Source organism: Ruditapes philippinarum, unplaced genomic scaffold (genome assembly GCF_026571515.1).
Source record: "Ruditapes philippinarum isolate M1 unplaced genomic scaffold, ASM2657151v2 ctg1341_1_1_1_1, whole genome shotgun sequence".
NCBI classification, from domain to species: domain Eukaryota; kingdom Metazoa; phylum Mollusca; class Bivalvia; order Venerida; family Veneridae; genus Ruditapes; species Ruditapes philippinarum.
The window spans coordinates 165,804-181,535 of NW_026860555.1; the positions used below are offsets into that span (position 1 = coordinate 165,804).

A 15,732-nucleotide genomic window follows, 5' to 3' on the forward strand; every position below is an offset into this window, starting at 1 on the left:
ACGTTGTAAGTAAAAATGACTTAACTTAAACGATATTTATATTTGCAATCACAATTCAAACGTCACATGTTTAATGAAATACTCCCGTTAAAACTATGTCGTCGGAATGTCTCGAAAATCGATCAATAAAAAAAATTGTCAAAAGTTAGACAAGAAACTGTTTAAAACGTAGAAAAAGATTATGGCTATCAAGGGAAAAGTACCAGAAAGCCACAGCATATTTTTTATTAGCAGAAAGAATTAAGAAAGGGTAATAGAGAAATAGAAAACAAGTAAGGGAGAGACAGAAAAAATAAATTTTCAAGGACGTTGGTGACGTCAATCGCCAAGACGTTGAAAAATGACAATCGCTTGACTGCGGACATTGTCAACGATGTTCGACAGTAGCTACGGGACTGTACAAACAACTCTAAGGATTTTAAAATGATAATAGCTAATGCATTAATTACATATATTGTATTCTTGGTTTACAATTGTATCAATTATTTTCTTATTTTACGCGGTAGTTTTATGGAGATATTGTGTCAACAATTATACAGTCAGTCACTGTTTAAAATCGGCTATGCGTTTTATTTATTTTAAAATAATGACAATTTTATTCATTGTTGTATTATTCTTTTATTTTATCTTATGTATGATATATTATCATTCAGCAACATTATTTTACATTATTTGTAATACATAATATAGTTAATTGCATGTGTGATTTTTCCAACAAGGAAAGAACGGAAGTTTGCGTCATTACAGGAGCTCTTTATCATCATCTATTCTTTTACAATACAATATGATACCCACTTGTATAGAAAATATATACGTAGGCAGTGGATCCGCTGCATCACAACATGACTGTACCATGTATTGGCCAACTCCGTAATGAGTAAAAAGCTGATCCGTTAGGGAAATACGCCTGTGACGTCGTTAACGTCAATTTCAAAGTTAAATCGTGCGCCGCATTGCTTTACATGTACCTGCCAATAACGTCATATAATTTTTTTCTTTGTTAATATTTCTTGTTGGTATTTTTTGTATCATTCAGGGGATAGATTCCGATTTATTGTCCGTGTATTTTTATCTAAATTCATTTAACAGGTAAATAATCATTTACAAAGTCCGGGTAATTTTTGATCATCCCTCGTAGTTTTGGATCTTATTCAATTATCTTTAACATTAGAACAACTGCAAAGTGCCATATGAAAGTTTTGGAACTGTCCTTTGTCATTTTGAGGGTATCAAGAAGGTGATTTCAATTTGGTTAGTCTACAATAAGGAATCTGGTTATGCAGCACAGATGTGCAAACTGTGTAGGTTCTATGATTGTTGCAAAGGAAAGTTTCTTTCATTACCAGTATTTTAATGATTAACCATGAATTATAATTGAAATTATGGTTAAAATTGTTTGTTTTTTTGTTGTTTTTTATAAAATATAGTATCAATTTAGCAATTTTCATTCAACAAATGGAATGGCATAAGTTTCAAATCTGCAAATTTAAAAACAAGTAAATGTGTAAACAGTGAATACTCACATGTGTTTTGCCACTCCCAGTTTGACCGTAGGCAAAACAGGTGGCCATTCCTCCTTCAAATATACAATCTACCAACGGCTTTGCCGTATACCTGGAAATCAGCAAGTCAAGAAATCATATATGATTTTCTTGTATTGGCATCAATAACATTTAACTAATTATATGTATAAAATTTAAATCGAATACAATCTCGCAATAACTTAAATGAATCACCTTTGTGAGGGAAGTAAAAAAACTAACCTATAAACCATTTCATTTGAGGCATTTTCATCGAATGCATAGTCGAAACGGAAGTTTTGATTTTCCAGGTACTTTGTAAGGTCCACTTTGGTCTTAGGCTCATGTACTATCACATTTTCTTTGTTTGGGACTGTTGTAACATTCACCTCCTTCTTTTGAAGTTCTATAAAAATAAATACATGTTACTATTACAAACAAGCATACATACAAATGAAGAAAATATTTTTTTTTTTTTTTTTCAGGTTTAATAAGTTTTCTATTCAATAGTCTGTATGTATTCCAATAGAGAGGGTGACTTAGTTAAGTTTCTTTTTAAGTACTAACAAAGAGGGAAAGCTACTATGTTTCCCGTTGCCTAGTCTCAGTATCAATTAAGTGACCTCAATACTTTTTAAGAAAAAAGTTAAAGCCATTATTTTCTCAATTGAGTGGTCTCAATAAATTTGGTCATCAAAGAGGGTAAGCTAGCATGTTTTCTATTACATGGGTTTCAATATATAACAACAATATTAAACAATTACCTTTTCTATTATGGGTCTCAATATATAACAACAATATTAAACAAGGGTGCCATAGTCACAAAATACGCCCGTTTACGAAAGCTTTAGATGGAGATGGGGGCATTATGGATAAGTGTTATCTAGCAAGCAAGTTTTTATCCTTGGCACTGTGTTGTTAAATGAACCTTAAAACAAATCAGTAGGGAAGATAAAAAGTACATGTAATTGTAATTTAATAACTAAAAAATTCTGATTTAAGATTTTATTCTAGGGAAATACATTTCATTACAATTCTTAATCTTTGAATGAGCTGAACTGATATTTACTTGAAAATTAAAATATAATTAAATTTCTATGGGAAAGTATTTACATTTGATAAGGTAATTACTGTATGATCTTTATGAACAAATACCAAGTCTACAGAACACCATAGTTATCAAAGTTAAGAATCTTGACCAATGAATGAAACATGTGTAAATAAATGTTACATTCTTTAGAACATACTCAAGTCCAAGAAAGAGGATTATTTTATGCCCTTTGATTAAATTCTATTTTTAGAATTGAAAGTGAAAGTAGATCAAGGGGAGTAATTGTGTAAGTCATTTATGAACAAAGTAATAACTTTGTTGTCGCCCTTTGATTAAATTCTATTTACAAAATCTGGATATTTCATCATCTTTAGTGACCTTGACCTTGTATATATTGACCTAAATTATATGTATCACAGCCATAGTCTTGATAATTGACCATTTGTGTTACAATCCCTCAATAAATGATGACTAAATGGTCCATATACACATCTTCATATTTTTATCTGAACTTTGACCTCTATGTGTGACCTTTGACCTTGGCCGCAAGGACCTGAATCTTGCACGCGACACTCCGCCTCACAATGGTGAACATTTATGCCAAGTAATATTGAAATCCCTCTATACATGTGGAAGTTTTGCTCCGGACAAGCATTTTTCAATGACCTCTAAGTGTGACCTTGACCTTTGACCTAGACCTGGTTCATGTGCGCGACACTGCTCCTCATAGTGGTGAACATTTCTATGAAGTTTCATTAAAATCCCTCCATACATGTAGGAGATATGCTCCGGACAAAATTGGACGCCGCCCGCCCGCCCGCCAGGGGCGTTCCCATAATACGTCCCGTTTTTCAAACGGGCGTATAACAATTACCTTTTCTATTGAGTGGTCTCACTCTAACACAGACACAGATTTGGTGGTTCACTATAGGATCAGAGGACGTAAGAGGTCGGTACTCCAGGTGAGCTCTGTATTCTCTGAAAACATTACATAAAATGTATATACATATAAATATATACCTAGGAATGGCATATTAAATTTGCACAAAAAATTACAAAATCAAACGTGTTTAGCTCAATGAGAAAAGCATTGGATTAGTAATCAAGGTATTGCTGGTTTGATCCTTCGGCAGTGCGAAAATTCACCATGACAACTAATCTCAGACATTGAGTCTAATAGTTACATTGTATTTGTCTCTCAAATAATATTGCATTAAAAGCAGCCACAAGCAGGGGAATAATTACTGGTTAATTATCCAGATAAGCTGGTAAGTTGGATCCTTGGCCTAGATATAATTGAAAAATTGGCTTAAATAAAATAGCGAAATAAAAAAAATAAAACTGATCACGATTTTGGAACAAAATCATACCACATAATGTAATAAGGTAGGAACTATGCCAAGTTATTTGAAAACCTCTATACGACACTAGAACGGAAAGAGAAATAAATTCACTTGAATTATTAAATCCTATTAAAAGTAAGGCCAACGGTAAACATGCATGTCAGAAAAGACATTTCAGTAAGATTTTTTTTATTTCTGTACAAAATTGTTTATCAATGTACGTCATAAAATTAAAGATAAACAATAGCTATATATAAAAACATTTTTCATCCTTTGTATAAATGAGACAACATACTTGATCATGGCTGAGAACTGCCAATTAGGATCAGTGGTGTCATACTCCACTTCCTGTTGCTCTCGTATAGCAGCATGCTCTTTTCTTCTATCCTTTCTTCTTTGTTCGATCCTCTCTACCTCTTTCACACAATTTGATTTCCTACGATCAGCTGCAAAACAAGATAGTTCACTCTTCATACAAGTTTTAGTTTATCCAGACTTTATTTTAATTTGTGTAAGAAGCTATAAGCTTAAAGACACACTCTTGAATCCTTTCCGTGAACTAACCAGAACTGAGAAACAAGTGTAGTTTCTAGCTCAAGGAAACAACAGATTGCCCTTGACAATGGTGCAGCCCACATGGCTAGTGATCCTAAGATTATTACTTCTTACAATGTGTTAACCTCTCAGCCATGCCACGACATACAAATTCTGCACATTTTTCAATGTGAATGATCTTAACATTTCTATTATCTATAAACACAGTTTCTGTTTACAGGGCCAAAAAACCCTTCTTTGTAGAGGCCAAATTATAAAGGTTGCTTCCCCAACCAAACTAGCCTCTTTTTTCCCCCCAGTTTGGTCCTCAAAATTCCCCAGTCTTTTGAAATTTCCCATAGAATTTAGAACAAAATTAAATGATGGTGTTGAATTAGGGTCTTTTACTGCCTTATTAGTATTTTCCAGTGCTTTTTGCTTTTCTATTTTGAAGAACTTGTTTAAATTTCGTGTTAAAATTTAAAACCTCTTCCAAAGTATACCAAAATCACGCATATTTTCCCCAAGAATTTTCCCCAAAAAGGCGTTTTGGCCCTGGATTATTAATAAAGTAATTTTTGTTTCACCACAAAGTACATTTTCCGCATTGCATCATAAAGATGTCTGACATGTTATATGGCCATATATGTATATTAACATTGTTTGCAACATACTAAAATATACAAATAGAAGGTAACATTAGATGTGATATATAAAACCTATTTAAAAAGCAATTTTATAAGGAAAATTGAAACTATACCATGAAGTGTATTTTGAATAAGGGCCTTTATTTGCAAAATAAAGAGCAGAACATTTTGAAAATATTTTCCTTTTTGACTTAATTTTGCATTTTGCCGTCTTTCCCGTCTTTACCTGATAAATGATAATGATTTTAAAGAAAGTGTAATTCTTTTTTTTTTTTTACTATATTGTTAGTAGTGTCCTGCTCTTTAACAGAACATATATGTATGGTTCTCTATAACTCTGTGATATATATAAGCTACAGCATACAGTGCCACCTCTGCAGAACTGTCCTCCATAGCACCATAACTCTGACAACAACAGTATCATTCTTTCATTACCTTCCTAAGTAATTTAGAAAACTCAAATAAATTCAGCCTCTCTAGAGCTATATTTTGTGTCCACCCATAAAAGTTTCCCCACTGCAGAGGCTGTACTTTATTTTTCAAGATATTTACATGGTACAGGTATTCCTGGTTTCTTCACTTCATTCGAGTCAGCCTGACCATTCTGCTGTGTGGCTGGCGGTCGTGCGGCATAGCTCTGTCGTGACCTTGCTGATCCCGCTGAAAGGAGAAATGAGTTTTCAGTTACATAAAAAATTTAGCATTCTGCTTTGTAGTTCAAATAATCACATCAGCTATAAACACTTCTGTGCCAGTTTTTACTTTAAAATGAAATAAGTATAATACAAAGCAAACCTAAATGAAGAAAGAGTCTTGTCATGACCACAATACTTCTACAATAATTTTACCTTCGTTAAAAGGTAATATACTCATGCCACTGTGAAGTACAAAAAATTAAATGGTTCATAGATATGAAAGAAAAATAATATCATGATACTACCAAAACTGAAGAAATAATAAAAGGAAAAGTTGAACACAAATCATAATTGTTTGAAGAGAGAATTGTAAAAAAAGTACAAGTTAAAGGATCAAAGGTCAAATTGTTAGTAAAAACACAGATGTAAGAAGTATAGAAAAACAAAGATAAATCATATATTTGATAAATTGTAATAAAAAGGAAAAATGTGTAGAAAGGAAACAAGAGGGCCATGATGGCCCTGTCAAGTCACTCACCTGTATATAGGCCCCCGGAGCGGGACCAGTTTAAACCCAAGGGCTTTTATTTGAACAAACTTGGTAGACACCCATTAGAAGATGTTTCATGCTAAACATCTATGGTCTAGCTCATTGGGTTTTTGGAAAGAAGATTTTTTCAAGTTTTTTCTTTACACATATAGTTAAAAACAATGACACACCTGGACAGGGCAAGTTTTGACCCCAGGGCTTTTATTTGAACAATCTTTGTAGAAACTTACTATAAATTGTCTCATGCTTAATATCTAAACTCTAGCTATTCTGGTTTTTCAAACAAGATTTTTAAGTTTTTGCTATACACATATAAGGAAATCAATGCCCCCCGGGGCCGGCCAATTTTGACCCCAGGGCTTTTATTTGAACAAACTTTGTACACACTCACTAGAAGATGCTTCTTGCTTTATATCTAAACTCTAGCTATTTGAGTTTTTTCAAAGAAGATTTCTTAAGTTTTTGTTATACACATATAAGGAAAATGAATGACCCCCGGGGCGGGGCCAATTTTGAACCCAGGGCTTTTATTTGAACAAACTTTGTAGACACTCACTAGAAGAAGCTTCGTGCTTAATATCTAAACTCTAGCTAATTGAGTTTTTTCAAAAAAGATTTTTTAAGTTTTTGCTATTCACATATATTAAGGAAAATCAATGACCCCTGGGGCGGGGCCAATTTTGACCCCAGGGCTCTTATTTGAACAAACTTGGTAGACATCCATTACAACATGTTTCATGCTAAATATCTTAGCTCTAGCTCTTTGAGTTCTTTAAAAGAAGATTTTTTAAGTTTTTACTATATGCATATAGGGAAAAATCAATGACCCCCTGGGGCGGGGCCAATTTTGACCCAAGGGCTTTTATTTGAACAAACTTGGTAGACACCCATTAGAAGATGGTGCATGCCATATATCTAAGCCCTAGCTCTTTGGGTTTTTTTAGAAGAAGATATTTAAAGTTTTTTTCTTTTGGTTGCCATGGCAACCAGAGTTCTGCATGGAATTAAATTCTTTGAACAATTTTCAAAGGTGACCACCAAAGGAACATTCCTGTGAAGTTTGGATGAAATTGGCTTAGTGGTTTTTGAGGAGATGTCATTTAAAGTAAAAGTTTACGGACGACCGACGGACGGACGCCAGACGAAAAGCGATCACAAAAGTGACAAGGTGAGCTAAAAAAAGCTAATAGTATGGATTTACAAGAGTACCCTTAACATTGACAGATGCCACTGATATCAATTTACAAAGCAAGCAAATATGGCTTTCCTCTAAGGGGAAGTGAAAAAAATCTATTTTAGCCATGTTGACCTTTGACATTGTCAACCCAAAACCTCATTCAAATGGTCTTTGTCTTAGTCTACATACAAGACCATTAATGAAGATAGCATGAGGAATGTTGGTCAAGTAAGGACTGACTGGAAACAATATGCTCCAATGATGAATTTCAAGGGCATAAAAATTTGTCTAACCAACTGAGGATCAAATGATATTCAGAACTTGTTATGGAAATCATTTCATTTCACCCATAGATCGTATGAGGTGTAGTGGTACACTACAAATATAACTAAGCATAGGCCATTTGTTACGAGATTTGAGAACACATTATTATTTTTTGGTTTGGTTTTACAGCCCATCAACAGAATTTAGGTCATATGGCGCCAAAACAGGAAAGAAGATTTTGGCTAACCTTGGGTGTTACAAAACTTAAAGGAACACCAGGGGTCAAAACCACCTCACCTGCTTGAGCTTAGAGATGCACAGACAATAGTAATCAAAACCATTTAGTCGCATCTTACCATCAAGCAAGGATAAAGGGTGGCTGTAATTTTGATGCTTTAACCCTTAAAGACAACACCTAAGCCAAAAAGGGGGGTTGAAAACACGTGAAAAATTTACACAACAGCAAACACTTTGTGAACAAAGTCCCCCATAATATGAATGGACTTAAATCATTGATGATGGTCTGCAAAATATATTTTCAGTGATATACAAAGAAAAACGATCATGAAGTAATTATTTCTCCTAAGTAGATTATAATACTCATTTAATGAATACAATGACTGTTAAATACTATTTATAAATTTAACTGAAAGAATGAACAAGATTTTTAAAGAAGTCTATGTTAATCAGAGAAATAGAAAAGCTAAAAACTCAGATCAAGGTCTGAGAAATGAGTAACTTCAAGAACATGTGGGTGATAAGAAAAAATTGCCTGGTGCTTTACCTTTAACCCTGGAGGATGCTGATGTTGGTGCTAAAAATTCATCATTTTATAGTATATATACATTTTTTTCTTCATTTTTTATGGGTTAACATACTTTAAAGTTCATACATTATTAACCCTTGCCACGCTAAATATCTTAAATGCACTTGTCCATCTTAAACCATTTAACATTTTTAAGGAAAATTTCTATATAAATACTGACTGAAAAGACCCAAGAGCTGACCAAGATCAGATGAACTATCTTGGTTTGCACTGGTCGCACCGGTATATTCAGTTGTACAGTGGTTAAAGGGATAAAATTTTGTAGAACAGTCTCTATTTGGATTTAATATATTGTGTGGAAAGACCACAAGTGCAAATTATTGACAACATTTCATGCTGAAGAGTGAATTTCAGATGGATTTGATGGAATATTTTAATTCAGACACATTTTAAAACATAGATTTTACCATTTAACTGCTCATTTACCATACAAAAATTTTAGTCTTAAGTTTCCATACACAACATGATCTGTCATACTGACAATCATCCTAATAACTCACCTCTATTGCTGAACCTTGGTGTTTCCTGAACATTGTTTTGTGTGACTCTATTGCTCTGTAATTATAATACAAAATTTCAATTATTGCATAAAACTAACAGGTATTCATGTATATTACAAAGTAAAAACTATTATGACAATAACACTAGAATGTTTTACATACTTAGATAATATTCAAACATGAAACTGATAATAAATGCTAAACTTATTTAATTCATCGGTGGCATTTAAGCCTCCACCATGAAGACTTTGTGGCACAATCCAACCATTCTGCACCAGTGCATTCCAACTCTTCAATCACTTTAAATTAATTAAGATTGATAATTTACTATCTAAAACAGGACCCTTTAGGTAATTTATATTGATAATTTATCCCGGACACAGTATTTTTTAAAAGAAATGGAGATATGAAACAATGTTTCAAGTATTTTTGAAATCACATAAATAATAGCAATGATCAATACACTGTTTTTAAAGTAAAAATACCAAACCAAAACTTTCCTTTTTCAAGCTACAAAACCATGCTCAGGATAGTTCGAAATTTTTTACTCAAGTTTAATTTGAACTAAACAAAATAAAAAATATGACTGAAATTTCTATAAATAAGTTTAACAAGGAACAAAAAAAACAACAACAAGACATATGAGAAGACATCAGTAGTGAAAATCAGAAAGATTAAAACATTGAGCAATGATTCACCTGTCAATCATTTTAATTATTATCAAAATGTTTAATGCAAAAACCAAAATTTCTTTCACAAATAGCTAGGTCTGCCTCAAATTTAAAATCTTTACTGTATAAAGAAACAATACAAATTGTTGTTTGTACTGGTGTTTCACGCATGTTAATTAGCTGTAAATGAAGTATTTCATATTAACAAAACAATCAATTATATCAATTTTTCAGGATAGACAACTTTAAAAGGGAAATAACTTTTACTGGCTTCATTATTCAGTCCTAAAAACAAATTATTGGCCCAATACAACAATTTAATCAGTTATTATATTGCCTGATAAAGAAGCTAGCATATTCAACAGGCCTAATTAATAGTAATTATTCAATGCACCAACATTTGAAACCAAAAAGTCAGCCTAATATTATCAGTCTTTGGGAAAATGTATTGGCCTGATATTGCATTAAAATCTATTATTAAAAGTGTTATTGGCCTAAACAACTTTTTTAAAAGCTATTATATAGCTGAATAGGACAATCTGCAAGACTCAATTATTAGCTGATATATCACAAACTGATTAAATTAGTTACTTTCTTACCAGTTGATCTTTTACCAAAATCTCCCATATTTTCTAATAGTATAATTTATTTAAAACATGCAGATTATTATTTAACAAAAAATATTTCTACGTACAAACTATTGCCAAGTTATATTAGGTGTCAAGCAGTTTCTTCTCCTGTTCAAACTTATATGTCAGAAACACCTGTGAAATGTACTTTTTTTTATTTTTTAATTATAAAACATTTCAAATGAGTAACAGATTACTCAATGAGGGATTGACTTAAATGGGCCGAGAGACGCATACACAGTTTATACCATGATAATGAAGGAGAAAAATATTTGACCCAATACAAGGAAAAACTGCCGTTCACAAAAAAATGACAATCTATCAATAATCAGTACATTAAAATCATTTTCTTCTTCCTTTTTTATTAATGAATCATGTTAAAAAAAAAAACACATACATTACATAAAGTAATGATCTATATCGATTTAAATAACGCAAATAAGAAACTGTTAAAAGGTTGTAAGTGCACAATTTATATAACACCTTAGGAAAGAAAATGAATAAATGGTAAACAAAATAATATCATACTATTTAATAGCCAATTATTCAAGCAAGGATTTAATAAGTAACATGGGCAAAGAAACATCTTTTTAATATCACTGCTTATCTCCCAATTAAAAAGAAATATTACTGTAATAGCCTACATATAATATTATGTTCAACCAATGTATTTCAATTTAAATATTTTCCTTGATGTGTGCAATGCAAAATTGTAACCATGTACTAAAAGATGTTAATCTGTTATTACCAACTCAACATAAATATAGTTATGGCCTTCTTTAAAATAACAAACTGCAGATTATTAAAATGCAACTTTTTTCTTCCATAAATGAAAACAGCAAATATATTAAAGTTGTATATTAAGCAATCAAGCCCAAGTTGTCAAAGATTATCTTAATGTCTAATTAAAGCTTAAGTGTGTAATATTAAAATCTGATATTCATATCCATTAACACAATATAAACTTTAATTTGCAACTTTTCAAATTCAGGAGTCCATGTTTAAACTGGGTCTTATTTTAATTTTATACTTCATTAAATCATAAAATATGATATTTAACTAATATTACAAGTACATGCTTAACTTTCTCAAGAATTTATGGCTGTCACATGTACACAAGTTCATAAACCATGTACACATCAGTCATCTTGGGATTTAGTTAAATAATTCCAATAAATTGTTGTCACATTACATTATTTAGCACATCTGTAAGTCATCAACTAACTAAAACTCATTGTTTTTCTGTAACCAGTTCAATTTGTCCAAACAGAATTCATTTGCTTTAAATTTAGACAAGTTCATTTTTAGTAATTTAATGAATTTTATCATAGAAATAATCAATATGTGTAGCCAACAGTTTTGAACCAGTCAAACTACAAGTCAGGCTCTGTATAGATGGCACAGTCATTAGCCATTACAGCTAAAGGCTCTAGTATGATGCTTTAAGATTGTTATATAATAGCAATAGACAGTTTACTGGAATTGTTTAGCCAGAACTGTTTTGGCTAAGATATTTCCTAATAAATAATAAACTATCAACAACCGAACTTAACATGCATGTTGATAAGGTCAATTATACGAATAATTTGTCTCAAACTTACTTTGATAGTTTAAAAGTGCATTTTATCTGCAAAAGATGTTATCCAGAACTTGGCAAATGTGGATTTTCCCAGCTAATCCCCCGGTACAAACAAACTTTTACCATTATAATTCACGCCACACAATCTGTCACAATACATGTAGATAAGTCAACCTGCAACCCTTGCTCTTAATTTCAAAGCTGTAACTGTAAGTTTGTTTTTACCCCAGGATTAGCTGGGGAAAACCCAAATATTCTTCCGGAGTAAGTCTATTAGCAGTTAATACTATATTGAATCTGTTTAAATTGTGATGAAGTTTAAATTGGCTCATTCTGCTGGCCCCCCCCCCCCCATGTAAACTATATTTTATCATAAGCCTAATATCAAGGTACATATTGTATCAGGAGTATGGTTATTCTCTTATGTTGTCTACAGAAAAGCAACAACAACTTGTGTATATGTGGCAGCCAAACCTGAAACAAAAGCATCTCTATAACACTGATTATATACATGATAATATTCAAGCAACACAAACTAGCACAACATATTCTTGTATATTTTTCTTCATATCTCTAAGCCTTTCTAAAATATATATATGTATATATATGTATGTATGTATGCATAAATAACAGGCACTTCCTAGATCAAACTTTCCAATATCTATGCAATATTGGAAACAATAGCTATATAAATTCTCTTTAACAAATTAAATATTTTCATTAAGTGTAACTATTTTTGTATCTTAATAATAAAACTTGCTTTCAATTACGACAAAATTGCATTTTTTTTTTACAAATATTAATCAGACCTGTGACTTTTACTTTTCTTAATAACAAAAAAACTACATCAGATATCTTCATATTTTTGCCATTAGACTTAATTTTGATTTACAATGTGTCAAATTTGCAATTATATATTTATCTCAAATCAATACATTTTTTTACTAGAAATAAAAACAAAAAAAATGTTTGACAAATAATTTGTCATCAATTTATTCACAACAGAAACTATAGGGCTTTGTTTTCAATACAAAAAAAAGATTTTTGTTTTTTGTAAGAAAAAAATGCAAACTAATTATATTAAAAAATAAATAATTTCTGACAAAATGTCAAGATCTTAAGAAACAACAAGAATAACTTAATTCTATTAATGACCCTGGCCTGTATATTATGTCAAATATTGTGTCAATATTAAAATTAAACTTTGCTTGAGTCATGGTCTACCCTGACATCAAATTTATTTATCTCTGGACAAAAAGTAATCTTTGTCGTGACAAATAGTCAACCAATCTCTTTAACAGACAAAAATGATTGACACAAAATCAAGCAAGTCAATAACTTAAATATAATGAAAAAATAAAGCAAAACATCATTTCCTCAACATAAGTTTCCCTCAAACTGTAGCCATTCTTCTCTTTTATACATTGTATCTGACTTTGAAAAAACAAACTGTAGCTATACATGCATATAACATTCCTGGACATTCCAAGCTTAGTATCTAACATAATTATAGCTAACAAACTATATAAGGACTGCAGTGATCCCTCTTGTTCATTCCTAAATATAACAATTACCCAGCTATATCCACGAAATTAACTTTTCAAATTTTGAATTTATAACAATCTATTGATGTTAAAATGAATTTCATTGACAAAATAATGACAGTGATCAAGCCAGTATCCAGTAGCATAAAACCTGGTTATGGAAGCATTTCATTTAAAATATTTTCAACACAAGTAAATCATCAATTCCTTTGGCAAACATAAGTCATAGCTTTCAGAATTTAAAATCATTACTCGTGTGAAAATTTGTAGCATCAGGCTGTTTTGATTAAGAACACAACATTGGGATTCAAACATTTAATTCTGCGGGTATTGAAATCTCAATAAGAAATCACGACAATCCTTAGCAACATTATAATCATGCACTTCAACCCATACATATCCAAATATTATACACAATGAGGTAATACATTAGAAGAGTTTGCTCTACAACAAAAGAAAAACCGTGATTATTATAGAACAGGGATTATGTGTTTTGACCTTTTTTCCACCACGACCCCTGCCAGCAGGGGGCACAGCTTGATCCGAGGGGCTAATACTGCCATTGGTGTATGTATCCTCATCATCATCAGCATCATTGTTCTGTTGAAATTAAATGGTCATGTTATATGAGAATGGAATGGATGATATGAGCCGTGTCCCGACAAAACCAACATAGTACGTTTGCGACAAGCATGGATCCAGACCAGCCTGCGCATCCGCGCAGTTTGCACCTGATCAGGATCCACGCTGTTCGCTTACCAACCCTATATAAGTAGAGAAACTGATAGCGACCAGCATGGATCCTGATCAGACTGCGCAGATGAGCAGGCTGGTCTGGATTCATGCTGGTCGCAAACGCACTATGTTGGTTTTGTCGTGACGGGGCTCATATATAAAAGGTATGGTTTGTTTGTTTTGATGGATTTTAAGTCACACCTACACTGTAAAGGTCAATGGTGACTTTCCAGCTTTACTGGTAGAGGAATGCCTCAGATGCCCCTTTGTACATTATTGCAGGCACGAGCGGGCACCTGAGTAGAAGCTGGTTAGTTTGCCTACATAAAACAATCCTAAGTCTGTGATGTGATTCAAACCCACATCGTTGTGGGCAAGTGATTTGAATTCACTGACTAACAACTCAGCCAAAAACTTAAAAGTAGTTCATCTCCTAAAATTTAAGTTATCATCAAATGCAGTCTCCGATTGTAGGTGATTACACCATACAGACAATAAAATTTTTCCTGCAACTATTGCATTCAAGATTACCATAACTTGGTTTTATCAAATATTCAAAAGAAACCATCTATGTTCATAGACAGTGCTTGAATAAGACATTTTCTGGTACTCGAATAATTCTACAAGCATAATAAAATTTCATCAAGTTTATTTAGTTTGTTAAACACACAACATAGCTTGCAATTTTCTCATGAATATTTAAACATGTAAATTATTATTCACTTGCTGTATATACAACATTTTATTGAAAGTATACCATCAAGTGTGATCCAGATATCTTATAAATATAGCCTGTCAGCCAAGTAAGATGTCCAAACATTTTCATTATATTTTACTTTCATTAAAGCAGTGCTTAAAGTAAATGCTAGTATCCAAAACATAATTACTTTTTTCAAATTTCAATGTGCGCAAGTGTTTAATTCAAGCCCTGTTAGCAGAAATAAACCTTAACCTGCTGGACCCCTGAAGTTATCAACCATAGCCACCAGTATAAAGCCAGACCGGCCTGCACATCCGTGATGTCTGGCCAGGCTCTATACTGATGGTACTTTCATTTGAAATCCCTAAAATCCCTTGAAAGGGCTATCCCAGATTCAACAGGTTAAGCCTTAAGGGTTAAACCTTTTACAAATTAAGGCAGCAAAGCAAAGAAGAGTGCCGAGAGTTCAATTATTATTTGAGCTGTGTCATGACAAAACCAACATAATGGGTTTGCGACCAGCATGGATCCAGACCAGCCTGCGCATCCACGCAGTCTGATCAGGATCCATGCTGTTCGCTTACAAACCCTATAACAAGTAGAGAAACTGATAGCGAACAGCATGGATCCTGATCGGCTGGTCTGGATCCATGCTGGTCGCAAACGCATTACGCTGGTTTTGTCGTGGCGCGGCTCTTTATTTTGTATTTAGTTTATGTTAGAAATATTTTTAATTGTGTAATGAAGTATGAAATTTGGGTTTTGACATAGGATAGTGATCAAAATATAACAAATCCAAGATTATCATGGTTGCGTAATTATATATG

General features: G+C 32.4%; 1 protein-coding gene across 4 annotated transcripts in view; it reads right to left on the reverse strand.

Moving 5' to 3' along the window:
• Positions 1-15,732, reverse strand: part of LOC132760593 (kinesin-like protein KIF2A) — a 48,547-nt gene that overhangs the window by 19,334 nt on the left and 13,481 nt on the right. The window contains exons 4-11 of one of the 4 annotated variants that reach the window (XM_060752598.1): positions 13,969-14,070; positions 9,048-9,102; positions 8,506-8,535; positions 5,648-5,755; positions 4,210-4,360; positions 3,446-3,549; positions 1,764-1,926; positions 1,524-1,614 (exon numbers count right to left, since the gene is read on the reverse strand). In XM_060752598.1, the coding sequence (XP_060608581.1) occupies positions 1,524-1,614; positions 1,764-1,926; positions 3,446-3,549; positions 4,210-4,360; positions 5,648-5,755; positions 8,506-8,535; positions 9,048-9,102; positions 13,969-14,070 (804 nt within the window). The remainder of the gene's footprint in view (positions 1-1,523; positions 1,615-1,763; positions 1,927-3,445; positions 3,550-4,209; positions 4,361-5,647; positions 5,756-8,505; positions 8,536-9,047; positions 9,103-13,968; positions 14,071-15,732) is intronic. The other 3 variants (XM_060752600.1, XM_060752599.1, XM_060752601.1) reach the window with 3 other exon arrangements.